Raw genomic sequence first — 20,120 nt, forward strand, 5'->3', positions numbered from 1 at the left:
AAATATAATGGAGTTGGCTTAAGCTGTTTGTCTCACTTTATGAATTTGGCCTAGTTGATAGAGCGCTCAGCTTCCTGAATGGATGTGCCCGCGTTAGAGTTTCCCCTCCCCCTAGTTTGCCGGGAAAAAAAAAATCTTGACATATCATTGAACACAATTCCATAAAACCACATGATCTTTAAACACAATATTGAATAACCCTCTTTGAACACAATGCTGTAAAACCCAGGGAGTAAGTGCCCGATTAGTGTTAACAGTTTTTTGTTGGACCACTTTTTACAAGTAGCTTGGTATCCTCATAAGCTCTGAGATTGCAGCATCTGGAAGTTTGGTTTCTACATTTCCTCTTCTAAGTTTACAACTACCAAAAAGGGTCAAAAAGACGGGCTGTTTAAAATTCAGTAACAGAGAAGAACTCATAATCATTTTTCAATTGATCACTTGGATCGTACCGGGATTTTATGTGAAGGGTACAAGATTTATAAGGTGGTGTGAGAAGAAACTTGAACGTACAAGTAAAAAATATGATGGAAAGAACTTATTTGATACTAACAGCTAAAATTCAGAACGCAGGGGCCAAAATCACTTCACAAATTATTATAGCAGTCAACATTGCTATTGTTATATACAGTACATACTGGGACGACAAGGAGAGGAGAGGCAGTAAACAGAACTACCTCCCCTTATAGGAGGTGAGGTTGCTGGCAATCGGTGTCTTCTCCTCTTTGAACGGTTGGGTTGATGCATCTGATAGACTGGGTATCCTCGTAACGCTGCCCTTTCCTTTCTTTGCATTTGGTCCCAGCTCCTCTATCATGTATTTCCAACCATCAATAGGCCGCCTCCGGCTAAAAATGTGTGTCTTGATAAAACTTGCTATCTGCATCTCAGTTGATAAAATATAAGAAAGAAGACCAAAGTGCTATGAGTCTATAACATAGGATCTCTCTCTCACTCTCTTGGTGGGGTCTGTGCGTGTGTGTTCGTGGTGGGGGGGAGCCTGAGTGAGTGAGTGAACAAACTAAGAAGATGAAAGAAACAAGATGGTTGAGATATCAGGCAATATTACCAGGACCGTAGACAAAACTCTATGATCAATCCTTAAAAACAAATGTTTCAGACTGTCAATGCATCTATGGAAACTCTGGTCCCTAGATGCACCATAAGTAATCCTTTTAAACCCAGTGAAGAAACATGTAATACAAAATTACAAATATATGTGTGTCTATATAAACACATACTTTCATACAAAAAAATTAAAAAATTAAAAAATAAAAAACCTTGCATATTGGGATATTTCTCTCTTCACAACTTTGATCTAATCAAAATTGTAAATGATTATAGAACTGGAAGCACTGGATTAGACACATATGGCTAACATAAAGCCTATGATTTCTGCTAACTATATCAAAGGCAATGTGAGATCATTCAGGGATGTCAAATACAAGAAGAGTGCTTTATTGACAGCATTATTCTTGGCACTGGATTGGAATTTAAAAGTACCAACGAAGAAAGAAGAGTGTGTGCGCACGTGTTGGCAGTGGCAATGGTTGCATTGACAAACCTGGAATTTGCTGAATGCAATCCGACGCTCAAACTCTTGAAGGAGGATGTCTTCTTCCCTCTGTGACATCTCCCAGACATTCCCATCTTGTTTGGATGTTGCTTCCCAACCATCAGGCTTGTTTTTGAACTCAGAAGAACTTGGGATTTTTGGGTTGTTGAAATCGTTGTTGACAGGGTCAAAAATTCTGCATTATTATGAAATTAAATATGCCTGTTCAACTGATTTATCATGGCTAGTCAGTGATGACAAAACCCAGAAGAGAAACAGGGACAGATCACCACCATAGGGTAGCACAAATATACGTACTCTAATGAACAAGAAAATCATCAATCGGTTACAAACATTATGAGTTAATGAATAATACATATTATTTTATAGTATCATTTTGGTGGATGCTTGGAATGGGTATTCACACAAGTTACCAAGTTCTTTTTACCTCAATAGAACACAACAGACCATTCACGACCCTGAACCTACCAAGAGCTTGAATGATCACAATATCTGAAACACGAGAAATCCATTTAAATTGTCCTTTATTAACTAGCCACTGAGGCTAATCAAGTAGTACACTGACTACAGAGAATTCCTTTATTGGATAAAAATAATAAGAATAAGAATATCTGATTGAAAAGTGAACGAAATTTTGCTTTACCTCTTGAACTTTAATCCTTGGGGCCTCTTTTTAGTTGGGTGATGGGGAAAAATTGTAAATCTTCAGAGAAGATAGCTGATTTTTTGGGTTCCTTAGGACCGGAGGGGCCCATTCTTTTGGCTTCAGCCTTTGTGTAGTTTTTGGACTCTTACCCCTTTTGAAGGCTTTCTAATACATCTTTTACTTATCAAAAAAAAAAAATTCAATCCTTGGGGCTTGAGAGCCAATCAAACTAACCAAAAAGAATAGGCACACTTTGAACAAACTCAGTGGTAGAATCTTGCAAGATTCCATGTTAAATAAATACTATGTTCATCAGAAATCCAAAAATACACACACACACACACATATATATATATCATGGGAGATCCTCTGAAAACAAGAAAACGTTTAGAACCTGACTTCTGATAAGAGAAGAAATACATGCATATATCGATACGGAAAACTGACAATCACTTCCCTCCTCTTATTTCCACATTGTTCTACTTGGTTAAGTTGCACAATGTTATCTTGATGTTAGACGAAGCCCCATTGAAGCGAGTGGCATATAGCTAAATGTGCAGTGTGTTTTCTACCCGAAGTGTTGATGGTTTGGACTACCAGTACAAAAGGGGACACAGATTAAATTTACTAAACCCTATAGTTCATCAACACAAAACAATTCACAATATTTTGAACTGTTATTAAAAAAAAAACACAATTCAGGCATGCTTAAATTTTTTACTTAAACCTCCTAAACAAAACCAAATTAAAGAATTCACATCAAAATAAAAATAGAAAACACAGTAACCATTAATCAAAACAAGAAATCAATGCTATATTGCTATATGTATGTTTGTGTATAGAATGCACGTATGCATATAATTATATATATATATATAAGAGAGAGAGGCATACTCAGAGCAGCTATCAAGAAGTTTGTCGATATCATCTCCACCACCGGAAATCGAATCCCCCAATTTGGCCTCCTCCTGCTTCTCGATCTCTTGCATCCACAGCCCAGAATGAACTCTCTGCTTCGTCAATCTGTAATCTTTTTTCATATTCTCTAAACTATAAAGCGAATTACCATTTCCCTCTTTCTTCACCATTTCTAGCTGCTGTTGCTGCTGCTGTGCCTTGGGACTCTTTCTTCTCTGATCCCAATTGTCCTTCATGTCTTCCACGAAAGCCTTCGTCTCCGGATCGACGTCCGATGGGAGAACCATATCGGAGTGTTCACCGGGCGTCGAGAAGTTGACATCGGCCTCCCAAGGAGCTCGGTTCTTCGCCGAGAGGTCTTCCGGCAGCCAAGCCGTCTCCCAAGCGTCGTTCCACTCGTCTCCGCCGTTCTTGGTTGTCCGATTGGTGGTGGGTTTGGTACAGAGTGTTCTGAGGTGGGTGGGGAAACTGAAAACGGGTCTTCTGATTACAGAAGAGAGTCTATGAATTGGATTCATCATTATATATAAACACATATATATGTATACATGCTATGCATATACGTGCGTTTGTGTGTGTTTGTATATAATGTCAAGAAGAAAGTAAAGCTTCTTCTTCTTTTGAGGTCTTGGGGATTGAGAAGAAGAGGAGATCTTAAACCCTACTGAAGCTAAGAGAGAGTGTGTGTCGATTGACAGGGAAATGTACCCGTTGGGCCCAAAAGGCTCGGTTTTGTTTAAGGCCAGACTTGGGCTTTATTCTTTCTATGACGAGCCAGGCTCGGTTTGGACCAGCTGCATCATTACTATTTACAACATTATATAAAAAAAATCAATTTTTTTTTTTTTTTTTTTTTTTTTTGGTTATGAAATTTATTGGAATATCATTATATTAATTTTGTTAGTTGATTATCTATGTGATCAACCAATTATATCTTATCACACAAGTAAAAGTGTTTTACTTTAGTGAGTCTGATCAATCAATTATATCTCGTCACATAAGTAAAAATGTTTTACTTTAGTGAATTCAATCATTACGTGTCAATATTTAATTAATTGGTGTTAACATGTCCTCAATACAATATGAGTAAAAACTTTACCTTATGAAGAAAAAAAAAAATACAATCGAAGTAATAAAGTATTTTTCGTCGGTTAAGGTTCCTTATGATGAACCATAAATTTGGAAGTCCCAAGTTCAACAAAGTGCAAAAACTATCTCATTTAAATGATATGTATAGTTTGTATATGATTCACGAATTTATGAAGCAAAGTTCTACATTTTCTTTTCATTTGGCGAAGGACATTTGTGTGCATCCTTTGCTACGAGAAATACTTTTTAAGTGTTGGGATCTGGTGCATAACAACACTAGTGTTGTACTCCAACAGAGTATCCGAGCTTTGCCAATAAACCCTAAAGCGGTAGGTGGTGTCAACGGCTAAAAAAAAAGTTGACAGACTACCCTAATATACAGTACTTCCACCAATGCAAAATTATAAAAGGTTCAGATATACGCAATCTTGATCTTCTTAAAAAACAAAAACACTTCATTCCATGATGTATTATCCTAGTCAACTGAGGTGTCATTTCCAACCAACTGTTCCTTGGAAAGCATGACTAGAAAAAGAATATAAGATAAAAATAAACACCTCAATTTCTTTACTTTTTCTCTCATATTCTGATTCTCTTGTTTTTTTTTTTTTTTTTTTCTTTTTCTGAATGCCTTGACCCACTGTAGTTCCTATACAAATCTCATTTCTGGTTGCAGCCTTCAGCAGTTCTTCATTGAGACACAGAAGAGATACCATTACTTCCTTTCCTTTTTCTTTAGCCCAGAATCCATGTGACAGCTTATAGATTTGTCCTCGTCCCATTTTCGCTGAACAAACATACAGAATCACCATGACAATATTGATGATATATGACAAGGAAAAGTAGTGTTCTGCAGAACAAAAGAACAGAATTTCATTACATGTTTCAGAATAAATGAAGATTCCAAAGAGGTAATTCTCCTCTAGAACGAGTGAACCGCGCTCTGAAAACATCCAAATATAAATACATTCAGAATAATTGTCAAAACCTGCACCATCCGAAATGAAAGAGAGCCACCAATGCAGACCTTCCTGGCTATAGAGTTCCCTCCAGACTAGTTCAATCTGTGTTCCTTTAAACCTAGAATTCTGGGTCCAAAATTAAATTACAACATTCAGGCCACCTACAAATGTGGCAATTTTGCTCTAGCATTTGGTAGAGAAAAGTCAAAAAGGGTCAGCCCCGAAAGAGAAAACAAATATGAAGTGGGTGGCCGTGTAAAACAATCTCAAATTGGGAACCTGTCTTGCTTCAATTTCCTTGAAGTCTAAGCGTAACAGCTCTCTTGTGTGCTTCGAGCCCTTCAACTTCAGCCATGGTTACAACATAAGGACCAAGCTTCCTCAGGCCTTCCTCCGTCAATGACTGCACAGTAATGTACTTCAGGAAGGAGTCCAGAGACACCCCACCGTACATCCGTGCATAACCATAAGTTGGAAGGACATGGTTTGTCCCACTTGCATAATCTCCTACACTCTCCGGAGTCCACTGCCCTAAAAATACTGAACCTGCAGGAGGCATCAAAACAATTCACTGTATCATTCTTTATTGCAGAGTAAGAATAAAAATATTGCCAACTGATAAAATGAACAAGGAAATTGCATTCAGATACTTAAATGGGACTTCAAACAGCTCGGCCAAAAGAAAACCTTATGCTCCACAAGGTCAAGGATTTGAAATGAATGGATTTATTTTTCAATCATTCAAAAGATTATGTTAGAAACTGTATATTGTGTTGGCATATTTCGTATCCAAAACCAATATATCGAGTTGTAATTTTGCTCAAGTCTTGAGTTGGATGATTGGAGTGTCGAGTGGTTTGATCCTCAAAGACATCATGCTTGAAGTACACCGATATGCACGCACACATTAGATCATGTATGATGTGTAAGGTGCGTGCATTTGACGTTTTATAAAGTCTTTCTTAAAAGTATAGAAGTTGCTTAAGTGGACTTTGTTCAAATTTGGACAGTTTAACAACGAAACTCGCTCAAGGAGAAAAAAAAAAATTTGAAGATTCCACCACTGTTTAACAATGAAACTCGCTCAAAGCCCTTTGAGCGCCTTCTAATCTTATTTATTAAAAAAATTAAATTAAATTAAAAATTAAAAAGATTCCACCACTGTTTAACAATTATACTCAATGCAAATGTTAACACAGCTTTAGAGGAAATAAGAAGACAATAGAAAAACAATCACTGCACCTGCATTCTCGATGAAATTCTCCCATTTTTCTGCATCTTTAACATTAATGATCAGATGCTCGGGTGCATATAAATTTGAAAACGACACTGCCTGAAAATCGCAATAAGGCAATAATCAAGTTTAGTTACAAGAGGCAACGAGGCATCACTTCTTGAATAAAAGATTAAACATTAAAGATAAAGAAGCAGAAGTGCAACGAAAACAAGAGAACAAGAAGTGGTTAATCACTTGCTTTAAATACAACCAGTCAGGGGTTCAAACGCCACCCACAACATTACATTACAAGTAAAACTCTCAGCATTGGGCTGGCCTGGTTTGGGATAAAATCGGGCCGGTCCGAAAAGAAGTGCCCGTTTAACAAGCGAATCGGACCAGTTTGCTTGCAAATTTCAGTCTCACCAAAATACCGGTGAGACTCGGTAACAGAGCCTTGGAATTCCATTGTGAACCGGCTGCAAACATTGGTCACTAGTTATAGGGGGACAATGCTGCCTGTGCTACCCACAAGGGAAATAAAAATCAATCAAAATAACGGAACAGAACAAGTAACTATTTCTCTTAAGTATATCAACAGAAGTACAACCAAATGTGTTTGGTTTTCAAAGTCATAGACTAAGTTCTGATAAATGAACACTAAAACAGATACTACTGAAATGAAATTTAATAGAGAAGGCGTCAATAGTGAACAACAATTCCAGAAAAACAATATATATCTTCAGAGATCAGACATAACCCAAAAGATGTTTGGGCCTAAGAGACAAAGATCCATGAAAGTTTTGCAGAACCCTCCCGCTTCCTTTTCATTCTTTAGTTAAAAGGAATTGCCAACCTCAAAATATTCAATCATTTCTAAGTTGCTGAATAAAAATGCAATGTGCATTGCCCTTACTAATGACCATTTTTTTTGTGTGTTTTAATACATAAATGGAATTATAAGCATGCATATAAAAACATTTCACACCAGCAAGTAGGAGATACAATGACCAAAGCAAGAATAAGATGACTAACCTCAAGCATATCACGAGCAAACACAGTGAAGCTGTGGCTGAGTGCTTTTGAAGCAAACTCTCCCCTTGGTAGGCTTTTACATTGCTTGCTGATTTCATCCTCAATAGCCATTAGATCCACACCATCCCCGACAATTACAAGAACAACTTGACTATCAGGACCATGCTCAGCCTAAAAATATTAATTAGTTATTTCAGAGATCAGGCAGAATGGTAGCAGAGAACCACAATTGTTTTTTATGCATGCGCATTGTAGGAGAGTGCCTAACTGAATATAAAGTATAAATATAGTATAAGAAACTAATCTCATGATCCAATCACATGAAAAATAAATGCGGTATGGAAATGTGGTACAAAGTGACTATTATAGAAACCACGGCTGCTAGAGGAGTATACATAGATCTACATTGTTGAGCTCGGTAAACAGGTCATAAACAAATGCCATGCCTGCATGCTTCAATTGGATAATATCACAAAATGTAAAAGTACATTAATAAAAAAACCATTTGTGACAAGCAGTTTCCAAGTTAATCTTTTACTGCTTTGTTTTTGTCAGTTCTCTAAATTCATAATGGTGTAAGTTGGCTCCACAAGGAAGTTCTGTTTTTTTTTTTTCCCCTAAATAAAAAAATTCTACTTAAGAATTTTCACTCTTTTTTTATTCTTCTCAACTGAGACAATTATTGTTGTAGCTCATTAGTTATTGTGACTTGTGGATTTTTTATTCCTAGGTTGATTAAAAAGAATAACATTAGTTCTATAATATGTGTCAATATGAAAGGAAAAAAAAAAAAAAAAAAAGCATATTTGTTATTTGCTGTGTCCATGTCTAATTTATTAGGATTTGTCATGTACGTGTCCCGTATTCATATTCATGCTTCTTAGATAGAAATTGTAATCTATGATAATGTGGTATGTTTGGCCCATACAAATTGATCATGGGAATTGTTGTACCCCGTCTGATATATCGATGGGGTTAAGTTTGATCTACTAGAATTCCTCATGGAATTTGTTTGAACCTTATCCGACATATGGATAAGGCATATGTGCACCCTTAGGCAATTCATAGTTCTGTCAATCTAAACTTATTAAGGGATAAGTTTGTCCCAATTGAATTATTCTTAGGATTTTGAGACAATTTTTAAGAATGTGCATTGAACTATCGAAAAGAATACGAGAACTTTTACAAAGCTGTAAAAGTTCATGAATTTATTGAACTATATATGACCTTTCATAGACTATAAAATTCTTTTTAGTTCATCACATTCATACAATCAGTTTTGAAATGTCATATTTGGGTTATACCATCACTGTTCAGAAAGGCAACCTAATTTTTTCCTCCAAAGTATTCTTAGTAAAGAATGGCAGTATTATCAAGATGCAAACAAAGAAGTTCTACGCGAAGTAAGTTAACTAACTGAGAAAAGATAACCAAATCTTGCATGTTCAGTACTTCAAAATCAAGTCAATTATTTCTTTATTTCTTCAACTCAAGTGTGTCCAGCATCTAAAAGAACTTTGGATAGTCTCTACAGACACGATGATAGTTTCACATAAATTAAAATAAAAATAATTATCATTCAGATATAAATCCATTTAAACTACCAAAATCCAATCTGGTTTAGACAGATTTATTTATTTTTATATGAAAAGGAAAACTTCTCCACATAGACTTGAAAAAAGAAGACTTCGACTTCAATCAAAGTTACACCTCCCACAAAATTGGTAACAGCCTGTTCAGTTTAGATAAACTTCCAAAAATAAATAGCCTTGTCAAAACACATGTAAACTATAACTTCATCAAGCAGGAATAACTGGCTACAGTTTTATGGCATATAGCAAAAGAGTAATGGTAGAGAGTCCGACAGTCAAACAAATCTGACTAATTTTATGTGAGTAGAGGCTGATGTCATCATGACATCACTGATATTAATGAGAATAATGGCATCATGATGATGTCAGCCTCCACTCACATAAATCAATCAGAGTTGTCCTACTTTCAGACTCCAAATCATTATCCCTAGCAAAAAGATGCAGCTTATGTTTCTAACTGCATTTTAGATATCAATCATGTCATAGAAGCAGAAAATTTGGATCCGCTGCTTCAATTATAAAAATTATCCATCGAATACTAAATCAAGCATTTCAAAATTCAAATAGTATTAAACACCTGGGAAAGCAAATCTGCGGCTATATAAATAGGATTGGCATGTTTGTCAGCAATAACCAGAACTTCTGATGGTCCCGCAGGCATGTCAATGGAAACCATAGCCTCACTGTTCTGTTGAGAAAATTCAAAGAGAATTAACTGACCAAAATATAGAAACACAGTTATACACAAAGTATGACAATGTCAAAGACCAAATAGATGAAAATATATGCATACTTGGAGAATCATTTTAGCAGCTGTGACATATTGATTTCCAGGCCCAAATATCTTCTCGACCTGCAAATTATTAAAATATCACAATATCACTTGTAACAGAAAGTTATAAATATATAAACTTGTAACACCAGAGGAACCAAATACCTTACTAGTAAATGAAAAAAACTATTATCCCTTTGACCCACTATAAAATTACCATTTATACCATCTGAAAAACTTAAAAAACTTCAATGTTGATATGTATGCCATGAGCCTCAGAGCATGCAAGTTTACCAAGAAATTCAAGGTGATTAGTAACGCTACAAAAGAAGAGCGCACACACTTCCCTATCAAGACAATGTGGTCATTGTATAATAGGAGTACACCTTCGTGGGGTTTCTCAAACTTCAATTATATGCAAAAGGCATACATATATATTCACACACACCATTCATTGTCCATGCAGGAATTTCTAATGACTAATGAGTACATAGAATAACCTAAAAAAAAAAAAGAAGCTTAGGACATATTTTTGATAACCTTAGAAGCTTAGGACTTTAATTAGATTAAAGTCAATTCCTACATGTTTCAATTTTTTAAAAATAATATGTACACCCTTAATAGAAGGATATCAATATATCAACAGCTACCATATCCGACTCTTGTAAATATAAGCATGTCTATGTTAATTAATGAAAAAGTAATACCGAATGTTGGTCACACCAATATCGGTGTCACGATGAATGGTCTCAGAGCCGACATAGCGGCAATAGGCTCAAATTCGGCAGCCAGAGCTTTAACCATGCACCAAAGAAAGACCCCTAAAGCTTCTTTACATTGATAACATACACTTATATATGATTCCATCCTTTTTTACCCTGATTTTGGGGAAAATGATTATGCATTCTCCAGTTTGACATATTAGAAAGTTGAAACTTCTGTCAATATGTAGAAATCTAAACATGCCGACACTGAAGGACACTGGAGGAGGAGGAAGAGGACATCATGAATTTGTTTTTAACTGCAGAATATGTATTCCAAAGGTTGATGTAGCGAGCTGAATTTTCATTAACAAATATTAGAAAACCGCTACCCATAAGCTGTAATGATTTTTCATAAGATTTTAGGAATATCCTAACACTTTTAAAACTACTCCAAGGGCCACTAAAATGTCCGGCAAAAAGAAAATAAATTAAAGTGACCAATTGAAAAGAAAAAAAATTACTTTTAAAATAGAAGTACAATCACAAAAATATCCTAATTAGAACTTAAATGACTGACCAACAAAGAAAACAAAAAACAATAGAAGGAAAAAAAAAAAAAAAAACACAAACTGACAATTCATGATGCAGAGAGGCCAAGTGCTAGCATGTGGGAAGCTGACCCTAGTAGTGAAACTTCTCAGGTTAATCTTCTTAAGGTGTTAAGTTCTCATAAAAAGACCCCTACATCTCTAAATTTATCCCTCCAAGGGAAGAAAAAACTATTCAAGTTAAGGATTTTCATATAATGGATATGCTTGAACAATTATTTCTATCATTTCTTTCTATGTTACTCGATGCAATTCTTTACGCTACATATTAAACTTAATTCCCTTGTGAAAAGTCTTGCACAATGAATTCTGTTCCATAACTTGTTCCTCTTTAGTTAAGTATATCAGCTTTTGCTTCTGAGTTCAAAATTGATAGGAGGAGATTTAGAAGGAAATGAAGACAAATATTTTTCCCATAAAACTTGACGACAAATAAAGTCAAGGTTTTATGAGGAAAATAAATGAGGCTAAAGACAATGGCTCAAGCATGAATACAATAACTGTGTGATGATTATTGATGATTCCAACCCACTCTGCGTCTTGTTAGTGCATACCTCATCAAGGTTATAACTTAAAACGGGAGACCAATATGAGGAAGTCCAACTACTAGTAGCAGACACTTGAGTGCATTGTATTATCAGTGAAAAGCTTTCCATATTCAAACTCACACCTGCTTTCAATATCATACCCCTAAGTGACCATACAAGAATGAATTCCGGTTATGTTAGTGCAACAGTGATAGTTGAGACTTGAGAGAGACTGGCAGTGAAGATGAATATTTCTCCCATAAAACTTGATGACAAATAAACTCAAGTTTTTATGAGGAAAAGAAATGAGGCTCTAAAGACAATGGCTCAAGCATGAATACAGTAACTGTATGATGATTATTGATGATTTCAACCCACCCTGCGTCTTGTTAGTGCATACCTCATCAAGGTTATAGATTGAAAGGGAAGACCAATATGAGGAAGTCCAACTACTAGAAGCAGACGCTTGAATGCATTGTATTATCAGTGAAAAGCTTTCCATATTCAAACTCACACCTGCTTTCAATCTCATACCCCCAAGTGACCATAAAAGAATGAATTCCAGTTATGTTAGAGCAACAGTAATATTTGAGAGAGTCTGGAAGTGAGTACCTTTGGGCATGATGCAGTCCCCCAAGCCATGGCAGAAATGGCCTGCAAAAGTTATAAAAATATCCGAAAACTTAACAAGTATAATTAAAACTTGAACATAAGACCACACATGTGAAAGGCATGTTGCATATACGCAAAATAGGTGGACCAAAATTTTATAATTTACAACCTGAGCTCCTCCAGCTTTTAGAATGTGTGTCACACCAGCTTTCTTAGCACAATAAAGTACCTCCTAAATAAAAGCACTTCTATTAGCTTTTGACAAGTAATATCATAATAAGATTCCTCATCAAGGTGAAATTAAATACCTTGCAGATGCTTCCATCCTGAGCAGGGGGGGTTGCAACAATAACAGTTTTACACCCAGCAATCTGTGCAGGCTGGTGTACAGAATAAAATAAATGTCAATTAAATCTGATAACTGAGAGATCAGCAATCAATAAAAAGATCATAATTTGATGAACAAGCAAAAGCAATTTATGCAGTAAACTCAATTAACATACAACTGAGAGCATCAGAGCCGTCGAAGGTAAAACTGCAGTTCCCCCAGGAACATAAAGACCAACAGAGGTAATGCTCCTTGCCACTCGTTTGCATTTAACACCCTGGCAGGAATACAACCAAAATGAGTTACAAGCTTCAACAACAAAAGAATGATTCAATTTTATATTGCTTACTTTCATGTTTTCAACAGTTCTCTCAACCGATCTTTGCGCAGCATGAAATGCGTAGATGTTATTGTACGCTACATCAAATGCTTCTCTAACAGCTGCATCAAGCTAATTTTAAGAAGCAGATGAGAAAATGTCTAGTATCAGAAGTAGCAAACTGCACTCATTGAAGCCACAAATTGAAAATCCGTCTTTATTCTCCAAACCAATGTAAATGACATACAATCCACACTCAAATCACATCTAAAAGGAAATTCCAAAATTATAAAAACTGAATACCTTTGGATCTGGAAGTTCACTGACATTTTCAACTATCGTGTCTAGTTCAACTTTGTCAAATCGTGCAGTATAACTGCCAAAGAAATATCAATGACATCTCAGAGGAAAACTCGCTATTAGAGGAGCTTAGAGTTGAAACACATAATCAAAAGTCCAAAATACTAGTTTAATAAAAAGGAAAGCATGATAAAATATTACAGAATGAAAAACAAAGAAGCGCCTACTCTTTAACAGCAGCGTCTCCTCTACTCCGGACATCTTCAACAATTGGGTGAACCTGATGCAGCATGACACAAAGCCACCAAATGCTTATAAGAGAGAGATAGAGAGGAGGAGGGGGACACATTTTTGCTTTGGGGAATTACATAAAGGCTTACCGTACTGAAAATGGAAGAGAAATCAATACGAGGACGAGCCTTGAGGCTATTGACCTCAACCTGACTAAGCTCTGATAACCTATAGGACTTCATTGAGCATCTTATAGCATTATGAAGAGATCCTACAACAACAGTCAACTACAATATAAGAACAAAAGCATTATAAGCAATATATTACATTATTTTTCACATCCAAACCAATTAGAGGTCAAGATTAGTGAAGCAGTATAGACTATAGAGGCATATATGTTATTCCTCAAATCCAAACCATATAGTCAAAAACTAGACAAGCATTGTAGCTTGAGCAAGATTCTTCATATATAAGACACAATTATGAAAAATCATGTCAAATGACTAGCTTCTTTCAGTTTGTCCACCTACTGCAACCCTTCTTCTCAAGGAATGCTATTGCTAATTTATAAAAATGATGGTACAGCGGGATATCGTTGATTAAAAGGAAAATTTATGATAAAAATAGAGGAAGGAATGATGGATCCTTTATGGCATGGAATGCTAATTAATAAAAATCAACATATCCAAAAAATTGAATAGCAAAATATTATAACAACAATTGGATAACTCATAAGCCACAAGACAAATAATATGCGTAATAAAGCACAATTAAATGTTTGACTCATGTAAGTAAACAAGATATTTTAAGGTTGACTAGACTGACAGCAGCGCTAAGAGATAATGTTGCATTGTTGAATGACCCATCAAACTGATTGAACTAACACATGCCACTGCTGGGGTAATTTATGGATAGATCAACATCCATAATTTTCTCCAATTTTATTTTGTTGCATTTTCACACCTCACTTTAAAATCTTGGGGCATTAACCAAAAAATATATTGAATATTTTTTATGGAGCTCAGTGAGATTTTGTGTGTCGTATACGAAAGTCATATGAACTGAACCCTATCATAACTTGAGGTCATCTTTCTTCCATCCTTATTCTTAATACAAGAAATTTTTAAATTATAAATTTAAGAGTAGATTTGATCATTTAAACCTAAATGTAAGGCGTAGAAACAAAAATGTCGTGGACCAGGAACCAGAAGCATTTAGCCTCTCAACCAAGACGTACCTTCTCCAAAATGACACTCAAATTTGTGAAAAATATATACTACTGATGCATGAGGTTTTCTGAAGACTGGTAATCTTAAATCATAACTGCAATAAAAACAAAAATAAAACAAAAAATCTCTTTGACACCCCATTACCATACATTTGCTATAATTCTTCACGAAACATTAACTGTTTTTCAAATTTCACTACTAAAGTGCACAAGTGATATACCTGCTCGCAAATAATTAGAACCACGATATATATATTTTTGGGCACCAAATATTCGAAAATGACAAGTCTGGTAGGATTTACATAAGCACTTGCTCCAGTTAAAAGAAAGAAGTTGACAGTCCATCACCACCTTCAATTAAATCAACAAGAATGTAAACAAAAATAATTCTTAATCTATAATCGATAAGTCCAGGCAAATATATTTGAGGCATAGAAAATCTACAAGTATAGCATGTAGAAGAAACTACAATTGATTGTTCCAAAAAAGAATTTGATATCATGGAATTTGGCAATCCAATCCATGAACTGCTGTTGATGGAACTAGTTCTTGATTTCAATACATTTTTAGTAAGTCTTATCATTTTAGTAAATCTATGCAAGAAAAGATCCATGAAATATCTTTTTCTAATGAAATAGATTGAAGTATAGAATAAAAATAAAAATAAAAAAACAGATACAAAAATAAATAATAAAGGAAAGGAAAGGAAACAATAAAGGAAGAATTCTAGACAAATTTCAGTAGAAATTGAAACCACATATTCTGAGATAAAGTGGAATAAAATAGAAGTAAAAGAGAAGATGGAGGAGGAGGAGTAAAAAGGAAGGAAAGAAAGAGAAAAAGCAAGGTAATTGAATATTATAATTTGGCACATACACTTAAACACTCCCATAAAGAATGAATAGGTCCTTGGTGTTTCCCATATCAGCGTAAGGTACAATAAGAATGATGTAAGAAATTGAAAATTGATCCCCCCGCTGATTCACAAAAAACTAATTGAATACCATCACAATGACCTAATTTTGGACAATGCATTTGTAATTTCAAATGCCATGTGTGAGACAAACTTAATAGAATGTTAGGTGTTGTTTCAAAAAGCTACACAGAAAATAAAATTATCCAATTAAATAATTTGTTCATAGCCCGTCCTAAGAAAACTTGCACTTACTAGTGTGAAACAAGTAGACTATAGACAAAGAAGTCCCGTAACAAATCCTAATGGAGTTAAAAACCAGCGAACTCTAAGTCAAACAATTCACCTGAAAGTGAATCAGCATTCTTGAATCTGCTACTTAGAATTTTGAATTCGAAAATTTATCACATTCTACTTCTTCCCATTAGATATATCAATTTTAAACTAGGTCAATAGAACTTACGTCGGTAAATTTCGTACAAAGTAGAGTTTGTATGTTTATCCTAAATGTTGTTTATGTTTTAAAAGTTAGATTAGTTAAGTTACCACTGTTCAAGGGCAAATCAGAAAATTCAAAACTTCAAGAAAGGCACAAAATGGTTCAACTCTGAAATTATACATTCACCAAAATAAGGGTCCATATGCATTCATCTACTTCATTAAACATGTTAGGGTTTTGGAATGACATGTTTTGATCCATGAAAATACGTTTTAGAATACATAAACTGTTTTGGAAACTCAAATCCTAATTGAACAAGGACAGGAGTGTTTGATCCATCGAAAAATGAACCGAAACCCAATAGACTAGGTCTGCTCAATTGAACTCAAGTCTTGATCGATCAAAACCTGTGGGAAGGCAATTTCCAAATATAACTCAAAACTCTTTTAAACCTAATCCTTCCATATCTAAACATAAAATACAGAAAATCTATCCCAAGCATATATAAACAAACATTGAGCACCAAAAGCACTATGACAAAAATGAAGGTGCATATTAGCAATTTAATTGCTAGAGTTTTCTTATTTTTTGTTCATCATTATATGCTAAGATAGTAAGTGATATTGAGTGTAGATCAACCGATTTCAAAGAGCTCTAAAGGATTAGATGTAACTAGTCAGAGAGATCAAAGTGCTAAAAAAGGAGTGGATTGCATGAGTGGATCTATTGACTAGCATCAACAAAGATCAGAGTGAATCGTCCAACTTGAGTCTAGGTCACAAGCAACTAGGAATTCTTGGATTAGAGTCTGGTTAAACTAGTAGTAAATAGTCCTTCATACTAGATTTTATATGTTTGTATTAGGTCCCATGGTTTATCTCCTACAGGGTTTTCCACGACTCCATGTGAAATTCACGACTGAATGCTTTTTTATATTCAATGGAGAACCCAAAGAACTTGTTTTGTATTTATTCACAAGATATGGACCCTTTCAAGTAAATTTTTCTATGATAGATTGAGCACAAAAATGTTTCATAATGTTAGAGGGTACATAAGAATGACCTACTCTAAACATATTCAAACAATACAACCTCGAGATAATGGGGTAGATTTCAATGAATCAATAAAAGCTTCCAAAAGGTGTCAGCATTTGCATTTTGCAAGGTGATTAGAGCTGTCCTCCAAAAATAACTAAAAATGCTACATTAAAACTAATATCAAGTCTAACGGCGTATTGCTTAATGATCTCGAAGCAACATTATAAGATTTCCAAATTCAGGGTACATATCATATAGAATAAACATCAATGTAAAGCAAAAGGACCAAAAAACCTACATGAGAAACGTCTTTCATCCTCTAATGTTGACATACAATTAAAGCTAGGTACCAATAGTTGTAGTTGGAGTTTGACAAAGATACTGAATTTTAAGTAGATGAGGTGTCTCGACAGTCGTTAGAAAGATAAACCTCAAAAAAACCAAGACCATACTCTAAGATCACTTGAATTTGACATACAATTAAAGTAATTCAAACTCACATGCACCAAAAGAACACATTATGTTTTGTTCCTTTGATTTTAGAACAGCAACAGTAAACAAAGCCCATGTCATAAATTCTCTGAAAATTTGTATTGTTTAATATTAGAAAGCCAAATAAGCAAACTTACAAGTTCAAAAATCACCCATTTGAAAACATCATTGAAAAATATAAACAGAATTTTCAATTTTGATAGAGAAGATCCATTACACGTATCCAATTCATACCCCCAAAATCTCAACAGTCTAAGACAATCTAAATCACCTCCAATTTATAGAATAGACAATACCCATAAATTAAAATTAAAATTAAAAATCCCCTAAATGAATAAGTCTATTTGTATTCTATTTGTGCAACTCTTAAAAACAGTTAAATGCTCTTTTCTAAGTCATATGTCCCTGCAAATTCTAAGAGTGTTTTCTTGTGCTCATTTATCTCCCCAAAACCATGCCCCTATGAATTTGTTGGTACCCATTCGCATTCCCTACATGACCATTGAAATCGCCTCCTATAAATTCTAAGAATGGAGGTATAATGTTTGGATTTTGAAGAACTTAAGGAATATGAAGGTCTAAAGAATGGGTGAGAGAGAGACGTACCTGAATATAGCGAGCAGAAGCTGAGAGGTCTTCTTGGTGGCGTCTTCCTCAGCTAGGGCACCGAACGGCTCACTTCCACTGAATAAAACTCAATTTCAGATTCTCTCTCTCTCTCTCCCTCTATATATATATATATATATATTGTATCTCACTTTCAGATTGCAAATGTGCAGAACGATCACCGGAAAAAGTCAAAAACCGACGCCAATTTTATATTAATATACCGTATTTTTTCATAAAGACCAAACTTTACTTGTAATTCCACTTTGACCCCTAGTAAATCTATTATTCGACATTGTAAGTCTTTAAACCTAGCTATACATACACGTAACAACATACACAATATGAGTTTTGATCCTCTATTGTGCATTCGACAATACATTGAAATCACTCCTAAGAGAGAATGAATCTCATATAGGAGAAATATTTTAATACTTCAAGGATATTGGGTGACATAGTATGATTGACTAACTAAATACTGACACGTAGTGATAGGATTCATTAAAGTAAATGCATTTTTACTTTTGTGACAAGATATAATTGATTGATGACATCAATGACATGTGTGGAGGGAAAAATTTATATCAATTAGAAAGTGACGCTAGGGCCAAAAAACCATATTCATAACAAAACACGTGTCCTCATTAAGGATGCATGAAGAAGAATAAAGAATTAGGCTAACAGAAAATACTGATCCATACTGATGGGCTGGCCATGTGAATAGATGAAAGAAAAGGTCAGATGTTGATTCAAACTACTCTTTTTTGTGGATTCAAGGTAATCTCGTTCCTTGTGAACGAATTTATCGCTTTTCGCTACGTCAAAACCCAAAGATGCATGAATACATTAACAATACTCTACATCATGCTAGAATCATTCGATCTATACAAGCCTAACATGTACGAAAATATGGGAACTTTACCTGGTTGATAAGGTTTTCACCTTCATGCTCACTGTCGCAACAATTTCATACTGACGCTCACGATGCCAGATTCAAAGATCTTTTTAGATCTCACTCATTCTCATAAATCAATGAGAGGAGTTAAGGTTAGTGGTGATTTGGTAGTGTTTTAGGTGCGGAGAGAGAGAAAATAAACTGATTGTAAAAGGTAATCAGAAACAACTTAGCATCTTTAGAGTTAGGAGGGTATAATGGTAAAATGACTTTTCGTTGATGACATCACCATATAGGCAAGTCTTTCAAAAGTTTTTGGGTAAACTACACTCACAACCCTTAAGGTTAGGTCATATGTCAACTAAATGAAGATTTTGATTTTAAATTTCACTTATATTTGAATTAGTGGTTTAACATTTCACTTACACCCCAAATGTCAATTTTTGGTTGGGTGAGAGTATTTTTGAAGTGTTAAATGACTATACTACCCTTTGACCAGGTGTTGACTATTTTTGTAACCAATCTACCCCCAACATACAAAGCAATATCCACGTCAGCCAAATGCTTTACACATAAGCCATCTTCTCTCTCTTCCAATCTCTCTCTCTGCACAGACCCATCCGGTGTTACCAATCACCCTTTGTCACCATCGACGTTATGATCGGCACCATTTTCTTCACCTCAACCTAGCAAACCAGAGACAATAACCACAAACCCAAGAAAACCCACATCAACAATAACAACCCAGACTCCCTAGCTCGCATCCTAACCAGCGTCACCTACAGACCCAACCCATCAACCAAACTTCTTCATCCTTACCGGCGTTACCTGCAGACCTAACCCATCAACCAAACTCCGGCCACAACACCTGTCCATCAACAAATCCAAAGAACCCAACCTATCAACCAACCCATCAACCAAACTACAGATCCAAAGAAGCCAACCCATTAACCAAATTCTTCATCGTTACCGGCGTCACCTACGAACCCAACCCATCAACCAAACTCCGGCCACAACACCTGTCCCGCCACCAAGCAGATCCTCAACACCGTCGACTTCATCCCCAACCTCACCC

At 35.3% G+C, this 20,120-nt stretch overlaps 2 protein-coding genes across 3 annotated transcripts; both read right to left on the bottom strand.

The window, feature by feature from the left end:
* Window positions 1-525: 525 nt before the first annotated feature.
* LOC132294867 (protein GAMETE CELL DEFECTIVE 1, mitochondrial) lies at window positions 526-3,825 on the bottom strand. Its single transcript, XM_059792877.1, has 3 exons — window positions 3,117-3,825; window positions 1,565-1,751; window positions 526-880 (listed from the first exon to the last, which is right to left on the bottom strand). Exons 1-3 carry the CDS (start codon window positions 3,674-3,676, stop codon window positions 674-676), a joined length of 954 nt encoding a protein of 317 aa, XP_059648860.1. The 5' UTR covers window positions 3,677-3,825; the 3' UTR covers window positions 526-673.
* Window positions 3,826-4,819: 994 nt separating this feature from the next.
* LOC132294868 (histidinol dehydrogenase, chloroplastic-like) lies at window positions 4,820-19,341 on the bottom strand. 2 transcript variants are annotated; one of them, XR_009478224.1, is made up of 17 exons: window positions 18,151-19,341; window positions 14,885-15,014; window positions 13,585-13,706; window positions 13,432-13,484; window positions 13,208-13,280; window positions 12,935-13,036; window positions 12,761-12,862; window positions 12,566-12,637; window positions 12,427-12,489; window positions 12,258-12,299; window positions 9,828-9,887; window positions 9,612-9,722; window positions 7,443-7,613; window positions 6,434-6,524; window positions 5,471-5,737; window positions 5,218-5,317; window positions 4,820-5,079 (listed from the first exon to the last, which is right to left on the bottom strand). XR_009478224.1 is itself a non-coding variant. In XM_059792878.1 (16 exons), the coding sequence occupies exons 2-15, from the start codon at window positions 15,006-15,008 to the stop codon at window positions 5,481-5,483; spliced, it is 1,443 nt and encodes a 480-aa protein (XP_059648861.1). In that variant the 5' UTR covers window positions 15,009-15,014; window positions 18,151-19,341; the 3' UTR covers window positions 5,085-5,317; window positions 5,471-5,480. The 2 variants fall into 2 exon arrangements, 1 of the variants encoding a protein (XP_059648861.1); XM_059792878.1 differs by lacking the exon at window positions 4,820-5,079 and having other exon boundaries at window positions 5,085-5,317.
* Between the last annotated feature and the right edge of the window lie 779 nt (window positions 19,342-20,120).

The sequence above is a fragment of the Cornus florida genome, unplaced genomic scaffold (genome assembly GCF_030987335.1).
Source record: "Cornus florida cultivar Cherokee Brave unplaced genomic scaffold, ASM3098733v1 CherokeeBrave_3.0.0_Hap2_Chr02, whole genome shotgun sequence".
Classification (NCBI taxonomy): Eukaryota; Viridiplantae; Streptophyta; class Magnoliopsida; order Cornales; family Cornaceae; genus Cornus; species Cornus florida.